This window comes from Mustela nivalis, assembly GCF_964662115.1.
Source record: "Mustela nivalis genome assembly, chromosome: 7".
Classification (NCBI taxonomy): Eukaryota; Metazoa; Chordata; class Mammalia; order Carnivora; family Mustelidae; genus Mustela; species Mustela nivalis.
In genome coordinates, this window is record NC_139026.1 from 37,205,711 (window position 1) to 37,228,110 (window position 22,400).

General features: G+C 38.8%; 1 protein-coding gene and 1 long non-coding RNA gene across 5 annotated transcripts in view; one reads left to right on the forward strand and one right to left on the reverse strand.

Annotated features, from left to right (window-relative positions):
* The window catches only part of LOC309870485, a 44,338-nt gene extending 32,896 nt beyond the window's left edge, over window positions 1–11,442 (reverse strand). For both annotated transcript variants that reach the window (XR_014314610.1, XR_014314611.1), the window contains exon 1: window positions 10,948–11,442. This is a non-coding gene — a long non-coding RNA (uncharacterized lncRNA). The remainder of the gene's footprint in view (window positions 1–10,947) is intronic.
* LIN7A (lin-7 homolog A, crumbs cell polarity complex component) overlaps window positions 9,306–22,400 on the forward strand; it is a 124,276-nt gene continuing 111,181 nt past the window's right edge. Inside the window, exon 1 of one of the 3 annotated variants that reach the window (XM_082742785.1) lies at window positions 9,306–9,909. In XM_082742785.1, coding sequence (XP_082598911.1) covers window positions 9,828–9,909 — 82 coding nt within the window. In that variant the 5' untranslated portion in view covers window positions 9,306–9,827. The remainder of the gene's footprint in view (window positions 9,910–22,400) is intronic. The other 2 variants (XM_082742784.1, XM_082742786.1) reach the window with 2 other exon arrangements.

The following is a 22,400-nucleotide window of genomic DNA, read 5'->3' on the forward strand; positions in this document are numbered from 1 at the left end:
TGGTGGTGAGTGCCATCTCACCAAGGAATCAAGCTATAGTTTGGTGGAAAGGCTTATATCTACAGCCCCAGAATGGGTCTGTTCTCTTCAGCATCATTAATTGAGGTTCTGATTGGGGGGTAATTTTATCTGTTATATCCATTTAGAACTTACAATCATTTTTCTCTAATAAACTTTAATATACTATTTCAAGAAGTACCACACAGCACCTGCTCAAAAAGCTCTGAAGGCCTTCTACTCTAAGTCCTTAGAGTGACTCCCAAAGCCTCCTACAGTGCCTAACATTCCCTTTTCCTCTCAGTTTCTTTCTAGTCTTAACATCGTGTCACTTCCTTCAGGTCTTCCCGTATTCCAGCAAAGTGGACTGTTTCTTTTTTTTTTTTTTTTTTTTTTTAACTTTTTATTTTTTATAAACATATATTTTTATCCCCAGAGGAAGTGGACTGTTTCAATAATAACATACATGCCATTGTCTCCTGACTCGACACGTTTACATGCTTTGTTCAGTTCAAATAAAATGTCTTCCAATTCTATCTCCATCTAAAAAATCCTCTTATTTTTAGAGACCCAGCATAAATGCCATCTCTTCTATAAAGCTTTCCATACTCCATAAAATGCATTATTCATCTGTCTTGTAGCATTGCATTTTGCATTTTACTCTGTTTTGTAGATAATTATGATGCCTGTAAGTTCCTACAGGACAGGAGCCATATTATATTTATTTCTTGTACATCTCCATAGAACATAGTAGAGCAAATATCTTGTGTGAAATAAGCAATCAATGCACATAGTTGAACTAAATTTCCATTGTAAACTGTATTTAAAATGAAGTCTATCTGCTAGGAATTATGGTTCTTTTACCCATTCTTTTATTCACTAATGTTTATGGAGCATGGCTCATACACTATGCAATGAGTATATAATGGCATACCAACCATTGTCTTTTCGTTCATGAAACTTGCAATCTAGTATTACAAAATAGCATAATATAAAAAGCATAGGATTTGTTGTCACTTGGATTTGGGTCACTAGCTAGGAAAATTTGAGAAGTTGATGTAATCTCTCTGGAGCTCATTTATCAGTGTTGGTTAGATTGGATGTTCTTTACCATCTTTTATGGCCCCCAAATATTATTATATTTTATTTGGGCTCTAGATAAACAGATATCAGTGGATGCAACTTTTCAATAATATATATGTCAATATCAATGCTGTCTTTTTAAAAAAATAACTAAATTGCTTTCTCTCTGTACAGACCAAAATACAGTAACAGCACATGTATTAACTAAGTAAAATCAAATAACTATAAGAAAAAAGAGATCAGCTTCAAACAAATATTTTAGTAGGCTTAGTACAATTTACAAAATGTTAATAAAGAAAATTTAGGATTAGTATGTATTGCTTCAGACACATAATGGCCCAATTGGAAAATCCTGGCCAGGAAGTTCACCAAAGTTGAGAGTGTTCCCTCCAGCCATGTTTCTTCAGTCAGACCGTCATGATAAAAAAGATGATTTTCCCCAGATCAGCACAGTGCTACAGGAGGGAAATAAGGACACTCAACAATGGCTAAACTATAGAGTGTTATGATTTACTTTGAGGAACATTAGACTTGTGATGAAATTTTCTCCTAAGCTTTAAAAGAACCACCAATATGCCTTTTTCTTTTTCTTTTTTTGGTATTTGCAGAGTGGTTCCAGAAGGAATGGTAGAGAGGGAAAAGAGGAAAGAGACCATGGTGGCAGTCACTGCTTACTGTGAATTGCACATATATATACAGCCATCCCTCTCCTGAGAGACCTTTCCCTGTGCTCTTCAGGAATCAGGGAAAAACAAGTGTCTTAGATATTGCTACTGCTTATTAACAGAATAAAAAAAAAAATCACGCCACACATTAAAGCTCCACATCCATTTTCCCGTATTCGCCTTTTATTATATAATTGTTTGTGATAATGTATGGCAGCAATTCATCTGCAAAGTTCAAAACTAACTTCACTATAGAAATTCAAGAATGAGTATTTACATACACACATACATGTACACATGCACACACACACACATTTAAAGTGGAAACCAGATAGAGATTAAAATAAAAATACTGGTATCCCTTTTAAACAGACATGATTTTTGCAACCACATTTGACACTGATAGTAGTTGCAATAAACGTAAGACCAGTAGAGAGCACTACATGCACTAACTTTTCAAAATACTCCTTTGAATACTAACTAGTAAGGGCAATTAATAGAAGAATATTATTTTTCCTTTTAAATCTTACTTAGATTTTTCTCCGTTTCTAATCAGGGTGTTATTTTATTTGGAAACTAAGGTACTTAAACATCTCCTCGTGTTTTCATTGTGTTCCTACCTCCTTTTATTTGATGGAAATGAAAATTTCAATACAAAACATCTACAAGTGGATTTTTAGGTCTTTAATTTCTAACTTGCTTTAGACATATGTACTGTTAGTTTCTTAGTTGAAAATTATGGTAATCATCGTTGACTTCCTGAATTGCTGGGTGATGCATCACACCACGTATTTAAAACAGAATAATGATCCTCAGTCTATGGCAACCTTTTTTAAAAAATCACTTTGTCATTTGAAGTTTCAGAAATTCAATTGAATATAGCATTTCTGTAGGTAAACGGTATCAACTGGTGTATGATACAATGTTTACAACTGAGCAGGAATAATATGGCCATAGGTATTACAATCTGGAAGGATATCATTAAAAATGGCCACATTAGCCCTGGATTATACCAAAGTACAAGGCTGTACCTGAGTCGAATTTGCATTCATAATGATGATGTAAACATTAAAGATTGTCAACTGTAGCTCTCTTTGACATAGCAAAAACCTAGAAACAGCCTGAAAGGACACCTATATGAGACTATTTCAATAGAATTTTATGAAGTACTTAAGAAATGTTTTATAATGTGTATATATAATAATCAAGGTATAAATATGGTATATACTATAAATTAAGATTTTGTTTATTTATTTGACAGACAGAGATCACAAGCAGACAGAGAGGCAGGCGGAGAGAGAAGGCGGGGAAGCAGGCTCCCTGCTGAGCAGAGAACCAGATGTGGGGCTCGATCCCAGGACCCTGAGATCATGACCTGAGCCAAAGGCAGAGGCTTAACCCACTGAGCCACCCAGGTGCCCCATAAATATGGTATATGCTATAAAGCTATTTGAGCTTTATTTTTTTTTAAGATTTTATTTATTTATTTTTCAGAGAGAAAGAGCACAGGCAGTGGGAATTGGCAGGCATAGAGAGAGGCAAGTTTCCAGCTGGGCAAGGAACCTGATGCAGGAGTCAGTTTCAGGACCCTGAGATCATAACCTGAGCCAAAGGCAGATGCTTAACCGATGAGCCACCCAAGCATCCTGTGCTATTTGAGCTTAAAAAAAAAAGTGCATGTATCTATATAAATTAAAATATTATGTAAGACACATATTATACATATACATATATACACACATATACATATATATACACACACACACATATATATATATATATATATATATATATATATATATACACATATATAAAATTTCTGGAAGAATACACACACACACAAATATTCCTGTTAACATATATTGCTTGCAATGAGTGAGTAATACCTTTTGAGAGTTGTTCTCTGTGTGCATTGACTTACACTTAAAATTTCAAAACAAAAGTACTTGTTAAGAGAAGAATATGTAAACTATATAAAATATTTAATAGACTAGTTTACTGATTTGTCTTAGATAAAAATGGTAGTGATTTGTTTCCTCTCTCCATTTATCTGCCAAAAATATTTGTTTGGCTTGATTTGCCACTGATCGATACAAATTTCCAGGTGACAGGAACCTGAAGATATTCAGAGTTAAAGTCATCTTTATTTACCTCACTTTTTTTTCTCATCCTATTAAATCCACAAGAAGCCAAAATAGAAGTTATAATTAGATTTATTATGTGAGTAAATGCTTTCAGCAAGAAGTAAAATGAAGAAATCTTTGAAAGAGGAAATTTCTCAGAGACACTATTTCAGGAGGCAGATCTGCCTTATAACCACAGACTCAGGAAAAGGCAAAATAATATTATAAGTATCAGGAAGATCCACTGAGATGGGTAAGTGGGTAAGAGCTCATCCAGGACCAGAGAGGCAGGGAAGGCAGACAAATTGAGAGAGAACTTACCCTAAAAGAACGTAATTTGATCCTGTTGATAAGTTAAAGAACAAAAAAAACAAAACCAAACAACAATGCTTTGGGTTGGGTGCAGAAATTTCAATAAATGCAAACCAATTAAAATTGTTAATTTTTGTTTTAAATTTGAGCACTGGAAGATTAAAATGAGAGTTTTGAATTCTTCTGAATGTGCCTTCCTGTTAATGCTACATTTTGCTCTCTAACTTGCTAATTACTGACATATGTGTCCTTTAGGACACCTACAATAAATTCTGTTACTAGCCTCAATTACTGGACTGTGTCTTAATCTGGGAAGAATTCAAAGATGCCCTTTTCATATGTTTCTCCCTAATATCCTTAATTAATTCCATAGTAACTTTATTCTGTTAAGTTTTCTTATCAAAGAAAAAAATGTTATAGTATGGTATGGTATGGTAATAATTCTTTTTATTAAGCCTTTACTAAAGGTTGTGGGCTTTAAATATTTGACTTGTGAGTCCATGGGGGAGAGAGAGGAGTCCAGTATCATTTTTTTTAAAAAGATTTTATTTATTTATTTGACAGGCAGATATCACAAGGAGGCAGAGAGGCAGGCAGAGAGAGAGAGAGAGAGGGAAGCAGGCTCCCTGCTGAGCAGAGAGCCCGATGCAGGACTCGATCCCAGGACCCTGAGATCATGACCTGAGCCGAAGGCAGCGGCTTAACCCACTGAGCCACCCAGGCACCCCTCCAGTATCATTTTTAAAAATCATTTTATCTTGCCCCTCTTAAATCTCTTAGGCTTTGTCAGTGGTGTAAATATGACATTGGGGTGCATAAAGAATAAAAATTGTAAGCTGTGAACTTAGATTTCATTATAAAAAGATAAACCATAATTTCTAACTATGAAAATAGAAAAATGCTCATTTCAAAATGAAACATCATTTTATATTTAATGAGTTAAATAGGCATAAATAAAATACCCTAGTACAAGAAAGACTTTGGAATTATTATATGTGTGATTTCCCAGGGCAGAATCAGAGAAAAAGTTAGTTATTATATTTATGATTTCCAAGATAACTGGTAATGTAAAATAATGCAAATAAGACCCTTCCACTGAGGAATAATTACTCAGATTTCCATCTCTCAAAGTTCTTTCTTATTTCTTTTGAAAGAAATAAAAAATAATTAGAATTAACTTTATATATTTTTATTTCATCTTTAATTTTCCTAACATCCAACTCTGAATTAGTAACTCTGCATTTCATTCTAATTGAATTTTTATTATGGATACTACAATAGAAATTTTTTTTCCTGCTCTGGATTGTATTGGTACATTTCATTTATGATGGGCACAAAGTAACTCATGGAGAGCTTCAGTACATTTCTGGTCATTGTATTATTTTTCACAACCTGATTCTCAAAGGCCCCTTGTGGCTTGTTTTTTTGTTTTTTCTCCAAATTAAATAGCATTTTTTAAAAAATTTAACCCAAACACACACTATGTGTGCTTTCCCATCCTTGGCTTGGCTCTCTTGCTTCTCAGGATGCTCTTCTCCCTGTCACTATTTTTTGTATAATATTATCTGACATTATCTAGACCCGATTCAGTCATCAAATCATTCATTCTTTGCACAATACTTAGTCACTAATTGATCTCTTTCTTATTTGTTTATTACTTTGTTTATTGTCTTTCTTTCTCCTTCAAACCATATGCCAAGTGAAAACAGGGCTTTTCCTTGTTTACTGCAAAATCCCAGTGCCTAGAACACTGCATAGCATAAAGTAAGTGCATTAATTGTTCAATGAACAAATAAGTAATTATCAAAACAGATCCAAGGATTAAGTGAATATAGTAAGATTCTCTATGCTGATTTTTAAAAAATAACACAAACATTTATATTCCAAAATATAGGTTGGCACTTCATCTTAATGTAGTGTTATTTTGACAAAGCTGTGAGAATTAAGGAGGATAATGTGATATCTTCAATCAGTCAAAAATAATTTCTAACACCTAAAGTTGAAAGAATTCCTGTATGTAGGTGCTATTTTCCTCATATGACACTGTGCTTATCATACTCCACTTATAATCTAACTAAACTTATTCTCTTGGTATACTAAATTCTTTATGCAAAACTTCTCTTGATTTTGTCATATAATTCAGAAGGATTCAATTAAGTGAAACCTACCTTATTGTGGCTTTGAATGAATTTTAGCAAGAACAGATTTTATATTGCAAAGTAGGTAGTCATTTTAATATTTAACTATATGGATATAGAATGGAAGAGGCATTGTAGTTCTTTTCTTCTTTGATCTAAATTTCCTCCATGCATTCCTCTCTTTGAGGATAACTCAACAAAAATTTGAGTCATAACAAAAAAAAAAGAGAAAGGATATATATATATATATATATAATATGTACTATATTACATATATATTATATATTTATATATTATATGTGTATTATTACACATTATACATATATACATATATATTACACATATACATATATATGTGTGTGTAATATGTAATATTACACATATAATATGTAAATATATGTATAAATATATTCTATATATTATATATATAATGTAGCACATATATAAGATATATATATAATAAAATGCTGGAATCCCTAAATCTTCAGTAATACAAAATAAAGTGTAGTAGTTCTTAGTGGAAAGCACAGGGCTCTTGAATCTGAGTGCTACTATTCTTAAGGAAGCTACTAAACCTCTATGAGCCTTAGTTTACTTATCTATTGAATGGAATAATAATATCTACTTTTCTGGGCTTCAAAGAGGAGAGAGAAACCAACCTAGCACCAAGCCTAGCATATATTAAGTGCTCAATAAGTATTTACTGAAGTAATGAATTCTATTGAAAATAGTTACTGCTGAACTAAATTACTATATATAATTTAATGAAAAATTGTAGTGATTGTGTAACCAAATAGCTAAAACAAAAGTGTAATTACCTGTTTTAACAACTCCTTGATTAACACACAATCAACAAAACAAAATACATACAAATAGATCAAATACATTGACCATGATGGAATACTATGGTTAGTACAATAGTGGTCCAGGCAATTATTCATGAGAGCTAAGTATGATCACATTTCCTGATGTCAAAGAAGAGGGCATGGAACTTTTCTAATGTCTCTGCATATCTAAAGTAAAAACTCACAAATACTATCGAGGATAGTTACTCATCTTCTATAAAAAAACAAATTCTAATAGATATGCAGTGTTTGTTATTAATTTCCCACACCTACATAGACATAAGCTAAACCTATTGAACTTGTCACTACTAGAAAGAATAACTAATGAATAAATGATAATTTGTGCTTTTACTTTTCCTTTCAATCCTTATAAAAACTCTACAAAGTCAACATAGAGAGATTATGGCAGAGCAAATTTTCAATTAGGGAGCTCAAGGTATAAGTCCAGAAACATACTCTAAAATATTTGGTACTGGGTATACATCAGAAAACAAAAAGACAAAAACCTAATTTCCTAGACCTCACAATCTGGGATTTGTGTTGAAATAGCTACAATTATGGCTTTTAGATTTATGAATCAAGCCGCTCAAATACATATTCATAATAAAGTATGTTGTTAAAAGTACTGCATTAGTGACCAATGGATTTGTATATTCCTTTCATCCTCAATTATTGAATGAGGTTTGATGTTTTGTGCAAATCCACTGAACAGACTCTGCTGTTTATTGTTACAATATAACTTTTTTCTGTTGTTTGATTTAGGGGATGTGAATAATGATAACCAGAATTGTTGCCTCTTCCTGTCCTTTCTATGCTGCTTAGAGCCCTTACTGCATGGAATTCTCACAGCTTGCTCATTTTTTGTCTCCCAACCTGGACTGAGCACTGTCCAGGGAAAGGGCCACATCTCTTTAACCTTTGTGTTGTCAGCCCCTAGCATAGTGCTTGCCATGCAGTTCAGGGGGGATGTATGTTTGTTGTATGAGTAAATGTATATATTGTTTTCAAAGCACAGTCACATGCACATATCATTAGACCCTCACAAAACTGAGATTGTGGAGTGGAATTAGTGCTCTCATTTTACCGAATCTCAGTGAGATGGAAGGTTATTAATTCCTCTGTTTGACAGATGAGGAGAAGAGATCAGTGGGAGATTATGTGATTTCTGAAGAGCCCATAACTAAGACTTGAATTTCAAGATCAGAGTTCTTTCTTAAAATACTAAATGAAACTATAGGCATACTGAACTACTATTTTAAGTACGTCTTTAGGATCTACTTGGTGTATGGCCAGTCATCTTTGACTGGCTCAAATCATTGGTGAAATCTTGCCTTTATTTTTTTTTTTTCAAATGTAAAAAATGGGATGGAAAAGATCTTCAGAAACCACCCACATTGTAACTAGAAGACAATGAAATAGATTACATGCAAATATTTTGCTGTAAAACAGCGTCTGCCTTTAGGAATATATTGCTAGCCCAAACAATTTTGCTTTGTCATAGAGAAGGGGATGGAGGCAGCTTTGTCATTTCCAATCCTGAACCCACAGCCATCACCTTTCTCCTTATGTAAGATTTCTATACGCTTCTTATTTTTCTGGATCAGGAAATGAAAGTCTCTACAGTGGCAGGATACTGGAAGCCATCTGTTGGGGTGAAGGGGTCACAGCCAGTATTTGAAGGTTCTAGTCACTGAATCCTGATCAACTGACTCTAAAATGACCCTTTTAATAACATTATCTCCCACCAGACCACAGGCTACATGAAGGCAGGAACTGTCCTCAACTCCCAAGTGAGACCACAGCACATGGCATGGAACCCTCCTAGCTTATTTCCTGTCACACACATCAATGAATCAGCGAGTGGCAACTCTTAGTAACCAGTGGCAATAAATCAACCCCCCAAAGTGCTAGGTACACGTTTTTCAAACTGAGTGACAGAAATTTCTGTGTGTGTGTGAGTGTGTGTGTGTGTGTGTGTCTTTTAATTTAAAACCATTTTTAAAAAGTTTGTGTTTAAGATATATTGTTTTCTAGGCAATACACTCGGGTCCTTAAGGGAGACCTAGTGACGGAACACTGGCCTTAGGTCCGTTATCCTGGATACTGTTATACCTCAACATTCCAAAAAACACTTTAACAGAAATTAACAGCAACTATAATGAAATCCTGACATTTCTGAACTAGAAGCGTTTTCTAAGGGGTGGGATTACTGGGTTGACAATTTCTCTTAATCTGAAAAAAAAAAAAAATCCATCTTCCTTCCTCCCTCCCTCCCCCCATCCCCTTTCGGTCTTCTTCCATCCCGAGAGACGCACGAAGACACTGACGGTTTTTATTTGAGTGGAAAGTTGAAAGAGAGCAACACACCGGCTGCACCCATCCGGCGCTCCTTGGGGTGGAATAGCAAAGTTCTAGGGCACAGCCTTCCTGCCCGGAGCCGGCGAGGCAGCCGCTCTCCGCTACCTGCTCAGCTTCACGCCGCATCTGAAGGTCCGCCCGCCGCGGAACAGTTGCGTCTCCATCTGGCTGCCAACCCACCCAAGCTTTCTTCTCCTCCACCACCACCACCTTCCCTCCTTCCCCCCTCCTCCCCCTCCTTTCCGTCTTCCCTCTCCACCCCCGCCCCCAATCTCCTCCTCTTTTTCTCACTACAAGCGGTTGCTGATGCTGAAGCCGAGCGTCACTTCGGCTCCCACGGCAGACATGGCGACATTGACAGTGGTCCAGCCGCTCACTCTGGACAGAGGTAAGGGAGCGGCTCGCCCGCCAGGCCACTGCGTCCCCTCTGCCTCCCTCTCTGCCCCTGCCAACTCCCACCGGGACCGCCGGACGCGCTCGGGCAGGGGCAGCAGGGCGAGCGAGGACGAGCGAAAACGAGCGTAGAAGGCGTTCGCGCGGAGAGCAGGATACTTTCTTCCCCTTTCTCTGCCCGCCACGTCCCCACTGTCCCTGCACGCTGCGCTCGCCCGGCCCTGGGATGCCTTCCGCCGGGCTCTGGCGCCCCCGCTGCCACTCCCAGCCCCTCGCCCGGTCGCCTCCCGGCCGCCGGCTTTGTTGGAGCGGAGGCGCAGAGACCGGTAGGCGCCCGGGGCTCGGGGTTGGAGAGGGGCAGGGAGGAAGCTCGCCACGCCGGGCGAGGGCGCCTGCAGCCGGAGACCGGGGAAGCCTGGCGAGGGAGCCGCCTGCCAGCCTGCGCAGCCCGCGGGCCCGAGAGGGAGGAAGTTTGTCCGGGCGCGGGGGAACGAAGGTCGGTAGGGCTGCGGCTGCTCAGGCGGCCGCCCGGGGGCGGAGGAGGCGCACCCCGGGGTGGCCTGTGCCGGGGCGCACGGCGGCGGGGCTGCAGCGGCGAGGAGCTGCCCTCGGCCGAAAGGGCAACGCGGAGCACCCGCAGCAGCGCCCGGGCTGGGGGCGCAGCGTCGCTGCCGCCGAGCCCGACTCTTTCCGGCTTCTTGCTCCGAAGGCGGCCGGGGTCTCCTCTGCCCCTCGCCGTCCGCCACGCTCCGGTGGTGGCAACTCAGTTTCTCCTGCCCCGGCCAGCCTCGTTCCTTCTCTCCCCAAACCCGGTGTCAGCGCCGTACCCCGGCTGCGGAAGGCGCTGGGACGCAGCGTGGACTGGCTTGAAATTCAACTTCTGACCCGCGACCCGGTGCGTCTTGCTCTCTGACTTGAATGGGGAAGCAGTGTGTGCTTTCTCCCAGGACCTCGCCAAGCCCAAGGCTAGAACCCCCCGCCGCTCTGCGGTGGGGTGGGGGGGTCTCTCTGGAGCGCGCGTACGAGGCTGTACCTGTGCCTGTGTGTTCGGGTTTCCTTTCTGGCTTCCGACGTCTATTTATGCAGGCGCGGGAGTCCCACGACGCCGCAGCCGAGGACACCTGCTCGTACCCGACCGCAGCAGCCGGATTTAGGACCCTGGGCGGCCATTTGGAAATGGTGTGCTCAGTCGGAGATGATTTAGTCCGATGTGCCTCTAAAAATATTCTTCCTAGCGGATTAAACTGGACTGTGGGGCAAAGCGAAAGAGCATCCCGCAGCGAGTACAGTGCAAAAGCCAGGGAACTCAGTGGGATTTTAATTTGGAGAGACTGTGGATGACTTTAACGCAATCTGTTGGCGCCAGAACAGATAGTATGTAGTGCCCATAGCAACCTTATTTGGGGTAAGAGTAGAAAAATAAAAACCAAAAATTAATTAATTAATTAATTAATTAAATTTTAAATGATTGATTTATGTTGGGAAACGTTGATTTGCAAGCCACTAAATTAATAACAGTAGTTAAAAAAACTCAGAAATCTAGGGTATCATGCATGATTTCACTCCAGTATCATCATCTACACTAAGCAGGATAAATCCATTGCCACTAAGAGCCAGATGGCAAGCTATTAGAAATTATGGATTTCCCACGAATTTCTGTTTTAATGTTATGAGCTCTTATATCGTCCCATTACTAAATCAGCCTTTAAACATCCCAAGTAAAACGACTATACTGGGAGAAAAAAAACCAACTGCAAGAAAATTGCCTACCTGAGGAATTTTATATATTAAGACTACTAAACGTATTTCACCTCTTGGGTTTTACCTTAGCCCCAAGATTCCTGACGCAGTTGTGGAGAAGTGCAATCGGATGGGGATCTATTCTTAAAGTTTGTTCTAGCTCACAGCCAGACTGTACCTGTCCTTCCCAGTGTGATTAGGTCCATTTAGTAAGTAGCTCAAGAGGCAGAATGAGACTAGACGTAGCTGAATAAATTAACCAGCAGCAAACTGCAAAGTCTGATTTGTGGATGATGAGTTATTGGCACCACTGCTGTCCATAAAGTCAGTGTGTGTAAATATTTTCCCCTCTACCTTATTAAAACATGATTAATTATTTGATTAATTGCATCATTAAACCAATGAGAGAAAGAGTTCTGAATAATGTTCCTCCAAAAAGATGCAAGTCTGTTTAGAAAGGCAGCCCAATATTACTTATCTAGGCCCTATTTGGTTAGAACCATGGTGCTTGCTTTGGATAGGTTGGTTAGCATCTTTGGGCATCAGTTTTCCTCTGTGCGCTGTAAGGAATTTGGATTAGATGATTCTGATACTGTGCAACTTTAGTAGTCTATAAGTCAATTAGTTGAAATTAGACCTCAGTTTCTGGTCATCTACTGGAAGATTTTCCAGATTAGTCCCTCTCCCAAGTTGTTTGAGTGACCTTTGATGTATCCAGAGGTCACCCACTGATTTGGCCCCGTCAAAGCATTTCTCATATGCTGGTGCATCTGTCTCCTTGCTGAATGGTTGCTCCTTGAGAGAAGAGACCATTTCTAAATTCATTTTCTTATTCTCAGTGCCTGTCATAGTTCCTGACTCACAGTAGAAGATCAAAAATTAATGTGAACTAAGGACTGCAGTAATTTAAACAATGTTAAAAGGTAGGATTTAGCAGTGAACCAAGGTACAGTTCATAGATTCATGACATTTTGGTTCTGGGAAAGATGGCAGGAAAAACACAGGCCAGTGGTTCTTAACCTTTCTTTCTCTCTATGTGCTTGACAGATTCCTATCAGTAACCATAGCTCACCAAAGCTGTCATTAGTAACCAAGGGGGGGTTGGAGCAGGTAGGCAAAGGAGAAGGAAAGAAGATGCTTGACAAAGCCTCCCAAAGGCATCTCAGCAAATCGGAATGCATAGATCCATAATTTGATTTTTTTTTCCCTAGCATCTTTCCTTTTCAAGTGAGAAACATTGAAGAAGTAGAAAGTATTTTCAAGATTACTCTACTAGTTAGTGGGAGGTTTTATGCTAAAATTTAAATCTCCTTGTTTGATGCCCTTTGGCACCATAAACCGATTTATCTGGAATCTTCAGGGCAAAGGTTTTAAGCAAAGAAATCAAACCTGTGGATTGAAATTATGATTTACTCCTCCCAGAATTCAAAAGATATTACCTGAAACTAAGAAGCTCAGAAGTCTACACCAGCTTCTTGGACCTTGTTTGGGAAGCAAGATTTTGCCAGGACCAAGCTGGGCTCTGAAAAGATGAATACAGGGACCTAATATTCGAAACTCTTTTCTACCTTCCATTAAGACCTCATATTAAGCCTGTAAAGGCCTCTGGTGGCTATGGCCAGAGCTGGTTCCTGTTTACCCCGGTCCTAGTCCTTTGGATTCTTTACTCACTCATTGAATGCCTGGTATAAGGCAGACCCTACTATAGAAAGGTTAACTGGTTAACACGGTGGTGAACTAAACAGACATAATTCTAGTCTCCGTGGCAGTTAAAGACCATGGGGAGAAAGAGGTTATTCATATAAAAACATATGCACACATGCATACACAAAAAATTCACTCATGCAATAAATATTCATTCATTGAATGTTTATATCATATATGTTTAAACACATAAGGTATACATATGATATATTACTCTGTCTATATGTAATATACTATAGAAATACCAGAAACAAAAGTTTCTGCTTTTCTGGTCCTTAAGAGTGTCGTGGTGGAAACAGATAATAAATAAGGGACTGATTAGTTAATTCAACAAATGAGTATTGAGTGTCAGCCTTATGGAAAGCATTATTTTCAGCTTTGGGGCTAATGAACAAAAGAGATAAAGTCTAACAGAGTCTACACACTCATGAGTGAGACGAAGAACGCATTCACGTACAATGCCACCAAGAAGAGCTAAGACTGGACCAAGGAGAGTGGCAGGGGCTGCTCTTGTGGATGCGAGAGTCAAGAAAGGCCCTCCCTCCTGGACTGATGACATTTGAGAAAAGATCCAAAGGAAATAAGGAAGCTAACTCTGCAGACATGGTGGGGTGGAGTGGTGGTGATGGGGGGTGCCCTCTGCAGAAGGATGTTATCTGTGCGTCCTAGGAACATCACGGAAGTCTACATGAAAAGGAGAGCCAGGGAAGAGTGGTGGAAAGTGAATGTGTGAAGTTGGTGGCCAGGAACCAGATGATGTAGGTTATGATGTGGATTTTAGATTGGTTGAAAGTCTGAAGACAGAAATGATGTGAAGATGGAAAAGAGTGGGGAAGGACCTACTTACATGGTGTTAGGCAAGGGAAGGTCATGAGAAAGCAAAATTTAAAACTGAGTTTTGATGTATTAATACAATTTTTAGGAACAACATTCTGGATAAAGGGAAGAATACACATAAAAGCAACTTGATTGTGTAAAGCTTGGCTACCATTCCATTAATACATCTAGAACCAAACAAATGATCCAAAAGAAGAATTACCGAGAAGTAGTAACACTCCAAATATGCCTCTGAGGATAGAAATTTGGTTTTAAGTATACCAAGAAAATCTATAGATCAGCTTTTTCTTCTTATTGCTGGGATAAAATATCATATAATTAGATTTTTAAAGACATACTGAGAGCTGTAATGTACACATCACTATGCGTAAATCTACATGTTGAACCCAAGTGGTCATACTATGAGATACAGTCATTTTTAGTCTAATATTTTATATTAGACATTGATGTAGAAAGTAGTACCTGTAATTTACCCCTGTGGCAGAGAGAAGAGCCTGATAAGGAGATTAGTGTGGAGTCTTCTCTGCCAGAATTTAAAATGTTTACAGCAATTCTTCCCTACACCAGAGGTTAGTTTGTCCCTGATTATAATCTCTAAAACAGGGAATGACCTTTAGCTAAACTCAACAGAACAAGACAGGATGCAATCCATGATACTTAACACTTTCATAACAAGGGACACAGGAATACTTCACTACATTCAAGACTTCATGGATTTAGGCACTTTCTTAAATACAGTAGATCCAACTCTCCTTCACTTTCCATCTCAAGGTCAGAAAAGATAACACAACTGAATTCTTCAAAATTTCACTTCTTTCTACCTCCCCCCTCTAACTTTGATCGGAATTGCTTTTTCTTTTCAAATTAAGGCTTATAAACAAATAATACAAAAACAGGTCTTAGAGAACTGTGGATAAATAAAACAATTTCTAGGTGTGATTAAAATTGTATCAACTTTTGAGACTTTGCTAATGACATGATTCATAGTTTACAATCTATGTGAGGTGCCTCCATAAAATAAAACATTGGTATCCCTGAGTTAGATGCAACTTGGATAAGTCACAAAAGTATAAATGGAAATCTTGATTTCTTGGTTTCTGAAAAGAGTCATAATCTAAGATATTGATTAAACAAATCTTGCTGTGTTTTCTCCTAAAGAAAATGAAACTTTTAGTCCTTTAAAAATTAAGAGCTTTTATTTTGTGGATTTCAACTTTATGAAAAAAAAAAGAGTGCAAAATTGAATGCAAATGAAAATCCCATGGGTGCCACACTTTTCACAGGATGTATAATACATTAAAATTTTCTTTCTTTTCCTTTCACTTTTCAAGGCATTCAGAGCTTATTACTTTATGTATCTCCCATTTCAGGCCTTGGGCAGCCCTATAGCTTTCTAATCAACTGTATTTGCCCATTTTTATAAAATCTGCATTTGCCTGAAATTGCTTTTGCTCACAGTCCAAAGGGGCTTGCCCTTCCTCGCTCTCCTTGCTATTTCTTTTAACATGAGGAGCGGTAGAGGAAAACGGAAAACAAAAATTAAGGTAGTTCTTCTGTTGTTTCACACATGTATGCTGTGATGGGGAGGAAGAAGAGGGATCGACATTGTCTTATGGCTCTGGTCCTAAAACCTCACATCAGCAGCCAAGTATGTTTTCATCTATAAACATTAAGTGCTTGCTTGATTTCTCGTATTTTCTGTGAGCTTCACTACACCTAAAAATTTAATTTTTATTGAACTTTTTTTTTGACAAATCAATATCCGAGTCTTTCATTCTTCACTATATAGTTAGTTACACAACATTTTCCAGGAGTCAGAATTACGCCACATCCATCTTCTCTTTTCCTTTGATAATGAAAAGTTGCAACAAGAAGGTCTCAAATTTTAGAAATCTGTTGATTATTAAAAAAAGGTATTTTGCATGTAATGGGAGCTTTATGTACAGTTTTAAATCTGAAAAGAAATCAAGAAATTAATGATAGAGCTTCCAGAAAAAAGAAAAATATATCTGATATGTACTCTGGGTTGGCGCAGTAGCTATTCAAACCCTGAGACATTTTTGGTGTGCTCTAGTCATTTGTGAAACTAATTCCTTTGCTTTTGGAGTGCTTCCTGGGCGATCACAACTAGGGCTAGTAAGGAAAAGGAAACATGGAATGAGTAGTGTCAAATGGGTATTGGGTAATACTGGGTATTGGGGAAGCTATTATAGGTGCAAAGCCAATACCTCTTGGAGAGAATTCTTTTCTTAGTCCTGGTATCAGTCTATTAGGATACAGGCTTCATCAGATCAGGGCACTGGCCTCGTTTATGTAGAACTCAACACATTATCTGGCACAGAGTTGGCACACTCCTAATATTTGCTGATTGAACGAACAGATGAAATTGACTTAGCTGGACTGCCTCTCCTGGACACATCTGTAATGCTTAAAAACAAAAAACAACAACAAAAGAACCAACCTTCCAGCCTATAATAATGTGAAAAGGTGGCTACCTTACTCTATCACTTTGCTTCTGTGTCTGTGTCTGTGTAGCAGACTCTTAAAAGTGGCATGCTCCCCAGGGCCCAGAAAGGCTGCAAAGTGCTGGTGTTGATATCAAGGGCTACTTTCATCATTCACATCCACCTGCAATTTTAACTTGTTATTTGAACCACTCAAGCTAATGCTAAAATACAACTGAAAAGTTGAATTGAAAAATGCTAAAATACAAACTAAAAAAAAAAAAAAAAAAAAAAGTTGTGTGTGTGTGTGTGTGTGTGTGTGTGTATTTGTATGTAGAGGGGTCTAGCAGAATTTCCTACATGCACACACACACACACAATCTACACTGCTTCATCCCTTTTTAAAAAAACTACAAATGGATGAATGATAAAGCTGTGTTCTGATAAGCAAGTTAAAATGGATTTAGTTTGAAATCACTATGTGTTGGCAAGAGGGAACACGCTTTAAAAGTCATATTGATTACATCGATGATTTCCTTCTGGGCTAGGTGGTAGACAAGTTGTTTTATGATTGAATTTTACTAACATTTTGTGCTACCTGAATTTGAAGACTGGTCTAATAAAAAAATAAATATGCCCAAACACTACTTGAAAAAAAAATTATGTTGAATTAAGACTTACTTTGACTTTATACTCGGATAGTTATTTATCTTGGATAGAAAACTGTAGCTCCTTCTTTAAAGTGATGGCAATTTCCCGTAGAAACACTGTAGCTATTTCAAGTCCAACTGGTTCTGCTATTTTTGTTTACTTGGCCAGTGTGATGATAGTTATGATATTCCAATATAAAAATCTGTTTTTTTCCTATTAAAGAATAATCTTTAACTAAAAAAGGCTAGAATATAGGGAATCACAAAAGTTAAGCCCCCAGTTTAGATGGAGGAGAAAACCATCAAATCCCAGCTGAGTCTATTTAATAAAATGAGGGAATTGTGAGATATGGCTGAGAGATTCCTGAAAGTGATCTTTTGAGGAAAATTGGAGAAGAGCAGTAATTGCTGATAGACAAATACCCTTGATTCCAAAAGAGTGAGAGAAGTGTTTTAGGAAACTGTAGTTGAATCTACTAGTTTTGTGTGTGGGGGGGGGTTGGTTTGTTGTTGTTGTTGTTTTTTACAGAAAAGGCAGTGATCAGCTACTTTTTATTTATTTATTTATTTAGTGTGCCAGAATTTGTTGTTTATATACCACACCCAGTGTTCCATGCAATACATGCCCTCCATAATTCCCACCACCAGGCTCACCCAACCTCCCAAGTTTTTGCTTGCTGGCAGAAAAATCTAAGGACAGTAGTAGAAGAATGGGATTTTGGCACTTACAAAAGAAATTGGTGATCCCGCAGAGCCTACATGAGATCACTGAGAATAGATCTTGTCAAATTTCAGGTGTGTGCTATGACCCTACAATACCCATGCCATCACAACTGTTAGAGAAGTCTTATGAAAAGCATAGAAATACATGAAGTGGCTGATCATATTCTAGGATTTCTAGTGGTTGAAACACTGCTCCAAGGCAGTTTGGTTCTCTGTCCTGTTCACTGTTACTGTTATTTTGGATGAGGGTCTCGGGAGATTTGTGTAGATGATGTAGAACTAGGCAGGATAGCGAATGGTTAAAGAAACCATATCAATATTCTAAAATTATACTTGGCTTGAATGGCAGGTTACAACATTAGAGATAAAATTTAGGGGCAATGAATAAAGTCTTCATTCATTCATTCATTCATTCACCAGGAAAAAGGAGCCAACCTGGCTATTTACTGCTCTTGGTCATACTGCCCAGTGAATACTGCTCTACCGACTCCATTCAGCCACCTGGAAGACCTCGGTCCTGGGCTGGAGTAGGGGGTGTTTCAAATGACAAAGAGGCATTCCAGAATCAGCCTGCCTGGTTTTGAATCCCAGCTTTTGCCTTTACTGGTTCTGCACTTCCAAAGTTTCAAGACTCTTTTGACTCTCCATTTTCTTGTCTGTAAAATGTCAAATGACAAAAATAGCACTGACTTCATAAAATGTTCGCTTTACATGACCTAATACGTATGAAGTATTACTATTGTACATATTACAGGTCATCCTAGTAACCACTCAACAATAGTAATTATTTCTTCCTTGAATCGGAAGTTCTGTCACCCCACCATACTCCCAGGGGGCAGAGACAGATAATGTTTCATGTCTTCAGGCTATCCTAAGAGGCAGAGACTATTTATTTTGGTATTCTCTAGGAGCAAGATACGTTTGGAGATGCTTGGAGTTCAAAACCAAGTTTCCTGTATACATACCTTATTTGCCAACCCACTCTCCCCAAATTGCTTTTTTCTTGATGCTTGAATAACAGCTCCCCCCCCATAATTCCATTGGAGTACTTAGCACACAAGAGTGACTTTTTTTTTTACACTGCTCTCACCCCAGCAAAATTAAGTTATTTGCATTCATTTTGTTGTTCTCATTACCTGAAAGATAAGCGCTCAGATGTGTGCTGAATAAATTACTGGTTGGTCTTCACATGTTGCATGTGAAGGGAGTAAACCTAGCTAGGTGAGCAGATGACACAAGATGACAGATTTTTATTTAAGAAAAAAAATTATCTACATTTATTCTGCTCAAAATTAAAATGGGTGCCTTCCAGAAATAAGTGAACATCTTACTACTGGATTCCTGGAAATAATACAGGCAAAAGTTGGCTGACAGATTGGAAAAGCTACTGAGTGACTTTAAGATTCAGTAAAAGTTTAGGACAGAGATTAGAGTTTATGTAGATGTTCATTGTTTTTTGCCTTGTTTTATTTGTATGCGGATAGCAAAAGTGTTCCAAATGGTTGACTGGAGAAAATATAACCAAGAGCAACTTTTTTTTTTTTTTTTTTCTCTCCTTTGTAGTGCTATTTCATTGCTAAGCATCACAGGACAGGGAGAGGCATATAGATGCCAGTGAGGGGTAAGAGCTATCCCTACCTCTCCCTTGCTATGTCAACTTGGCCTGTTTCTACCCTCTCTCTCTCTCTTTTTTTTTTTTTTTTTTTTTTCGTTTTCATCTGTAAGTTTGGAAATAATATCTCTCTACCTCTTGAGGTTGCTCTAAAAATGAACTGGGAAAACATATACAAGTGCTCAGACCATTGCTAGGTCCATATAAATGCTCAAGCCTGATTCATTATTCCCCACCTCTTCTCCCCAGGGCATGTATTTTCCCCAATGCAATAAATGAAAAGTGTGCAAACTTCAGATCTAGACAGATGGGGATTTGAATTGCAGTTCTGCTACTTACTATCTGTGAAAGTGTAAGACATTTCTTATTCTCTCCACATCTTCTTTCTTTCATTCTTTTTAAAAAAATTTTTTTTAAAGATTTTTATTTATTTATTTGACAGAGATCACAAGTAGGCAGAGAGGCCGGGGGTGGGGTGGGGGCGCGAAGCAGGCTTCCTGCCATGCAGAGAGCCCAGTGCAAGGCTGGATCCCAGGACCCTGGAATCATGAAGGCAGAGGCTTTAGCCCACTGAGCCACCCAGGTGCCCCTTTTCTTTCATTCTTAATACAGGAATAATGACACACACTTTGTATGGTGATCCATTCCTTCGATTCTTCCCCTCCTTTAGCCTTTCAAGGAACAGTGAATCAGTCTGCTTTGTGCCTGGTACCAAGTCAAGGGCTAGAGGTAGAGCTTACAGTCCAGGGGAGAGAGACCTTACGCAGATGGTTCATACTAAGATAGTTTAAGTATTAGAACAACGGCTCATGAATTGAGCATTTACTACATTACACTGCATTATACTACCTCGGCTACTAGGCAGCCAGGCGTTCTGCTTAAGTCTCTTCTTGTCCCATTTTAATTAGTCCTCAAAACAAGACTTTGAGGCAGATGCTTTTAGTATTTTGAAGATGTGGGAATTGAGGCATAAACAGGCTAAATAAAGTGATTGAGGCTCAGGCTGGCTGATTCCTGAGGCCTTCAGCTTCATCACTATGCTATGCCAGAGGGCAAGTGCATGGGTCCATAACGGGGTCTGTAGCAAGCTTTGAGGAATTTGACCTTGTAAGGGACAAAAGATGCAGGGGTGCTTGCAATGTCTTCAAAAGACAGACAGACAGACAGACAGAAGTCACACCAGGAATGCATGTTACCCTGAGAGAAATGACTTTGTCCAGCGCTTGCAAAAGGAATGTATACCAGTGTTGGTCAAGATTAATTTAAGTGATGTATTTTTAAGAGTCTCCCACAATTATTGTAAAATAGCAGGTGTTTAATAAATGGCTGTGCTTAGTTTCATTTCTTAGTACCAAAGAGAGAATATCAATAGATAGAATTATAAGAAAGTACTAGCAATATTCTGTTCCTTCCCATGCTGTGCCGGTGAACACAAAAATAATGACTGTGGCATTCAGATTACGTTTCGGCAATCTGTACTGCACAGCTAAAACAGCCAAAACTTCTTTGTAGAACCAGAATTTTCACAGACTCTCTTAAGGGAGTGATAATAATGTCCCAAATCCCCTTTCCTTACAGTCTTTGCCTCTAAGTGGGATTAGTGAGAGGGATCTGGGAAGGTAACAGAACTCAAATTTCAGGCACACAGAGAAAATTGTGACTTCTTTTTCTCTTTCAAAATTAGCTTTCCGTGTCTTGAAGAGTGTGAACACACTCTGCTTACCCATTATTATTAAAATATATGAGATGATGTTTAAATACGGATTTCAGTGGTGCAAGTAATGCTGTATTTGTGTAGCATTAAGTGTGGAGGAGAGGTTGCACTGAGGTAAAATTTACAGATGATTGAGGTTTACTCCTGTAGGCCCCAAACTTACTAATTTTTAACTTAAAAAATATAGGATTCATTTACTTTCCTTCTTTGATACCAGGTATGTTCTCTAGAAAATGGGATTTTTGGGCGCCTGGGTGGCTCAGTGGGTTAAGCCGCTGCATTCGGCTCAGGTCATGATCTCAGGGTCCTGGGATCGAGTCCCGCATCGGGCTCTCTGCTCAGCAGGGAGCCTGCTTCCCTCTCTCTCTCTCTCTCTGCCTGCCTCTCCATCTACTTGTGATTTCTCTCTGTCAAATAAATAAATAAAATTAAAAAAAAAAAAAAAAGAAAATGGGATTTTTGTGAAGGAATTGTGGAAGGTAAATAAGGCAGTAAAACTTAATGCACATTACTGAACGAAAGATGAGATACTTATTTGGACGGGAAAGGGAAATTCTGCATCTCTCCAGCTTCTCAGACCTACTTTAGTTATTTGAGGGTGACAGATACACGCCTCTGGATAAATGAAGTACTCTGGATCGTGTAGACACTCTGTGACACTCGTGTGACACTCTGATGTCACGCCCATTCCCAGTATTGCCAATTTGGCATCCCAATGGGAACTGCAAATAGCAGAATATTAAGATGGGCATATGCTATGGACTGAAAGTGTCTCCCTCATTCCTATTTATACATTGGAGCCCTGACCCCCAACATGGTAGTATTTGGACTTCCGGGAGGCGTTTAGATTCAGGGGAGGTCATGAGGGGTTTGCCCCACATTGAGATTGATGCCCTTCCAAGAAGAGACCAGAGGACTCTCTCACCTGGCGAGCATGTACATGCTGAAGGCAGAGGTTGCAAGCTAGGAAGGAGCTGAAGGAAGGGCATCTGTGGGCACCTCGATCTTGAACTTCCCAGCCTCCAGAACTGTGAGAAATAAATGCCTGGTTTTTTTTTTTAA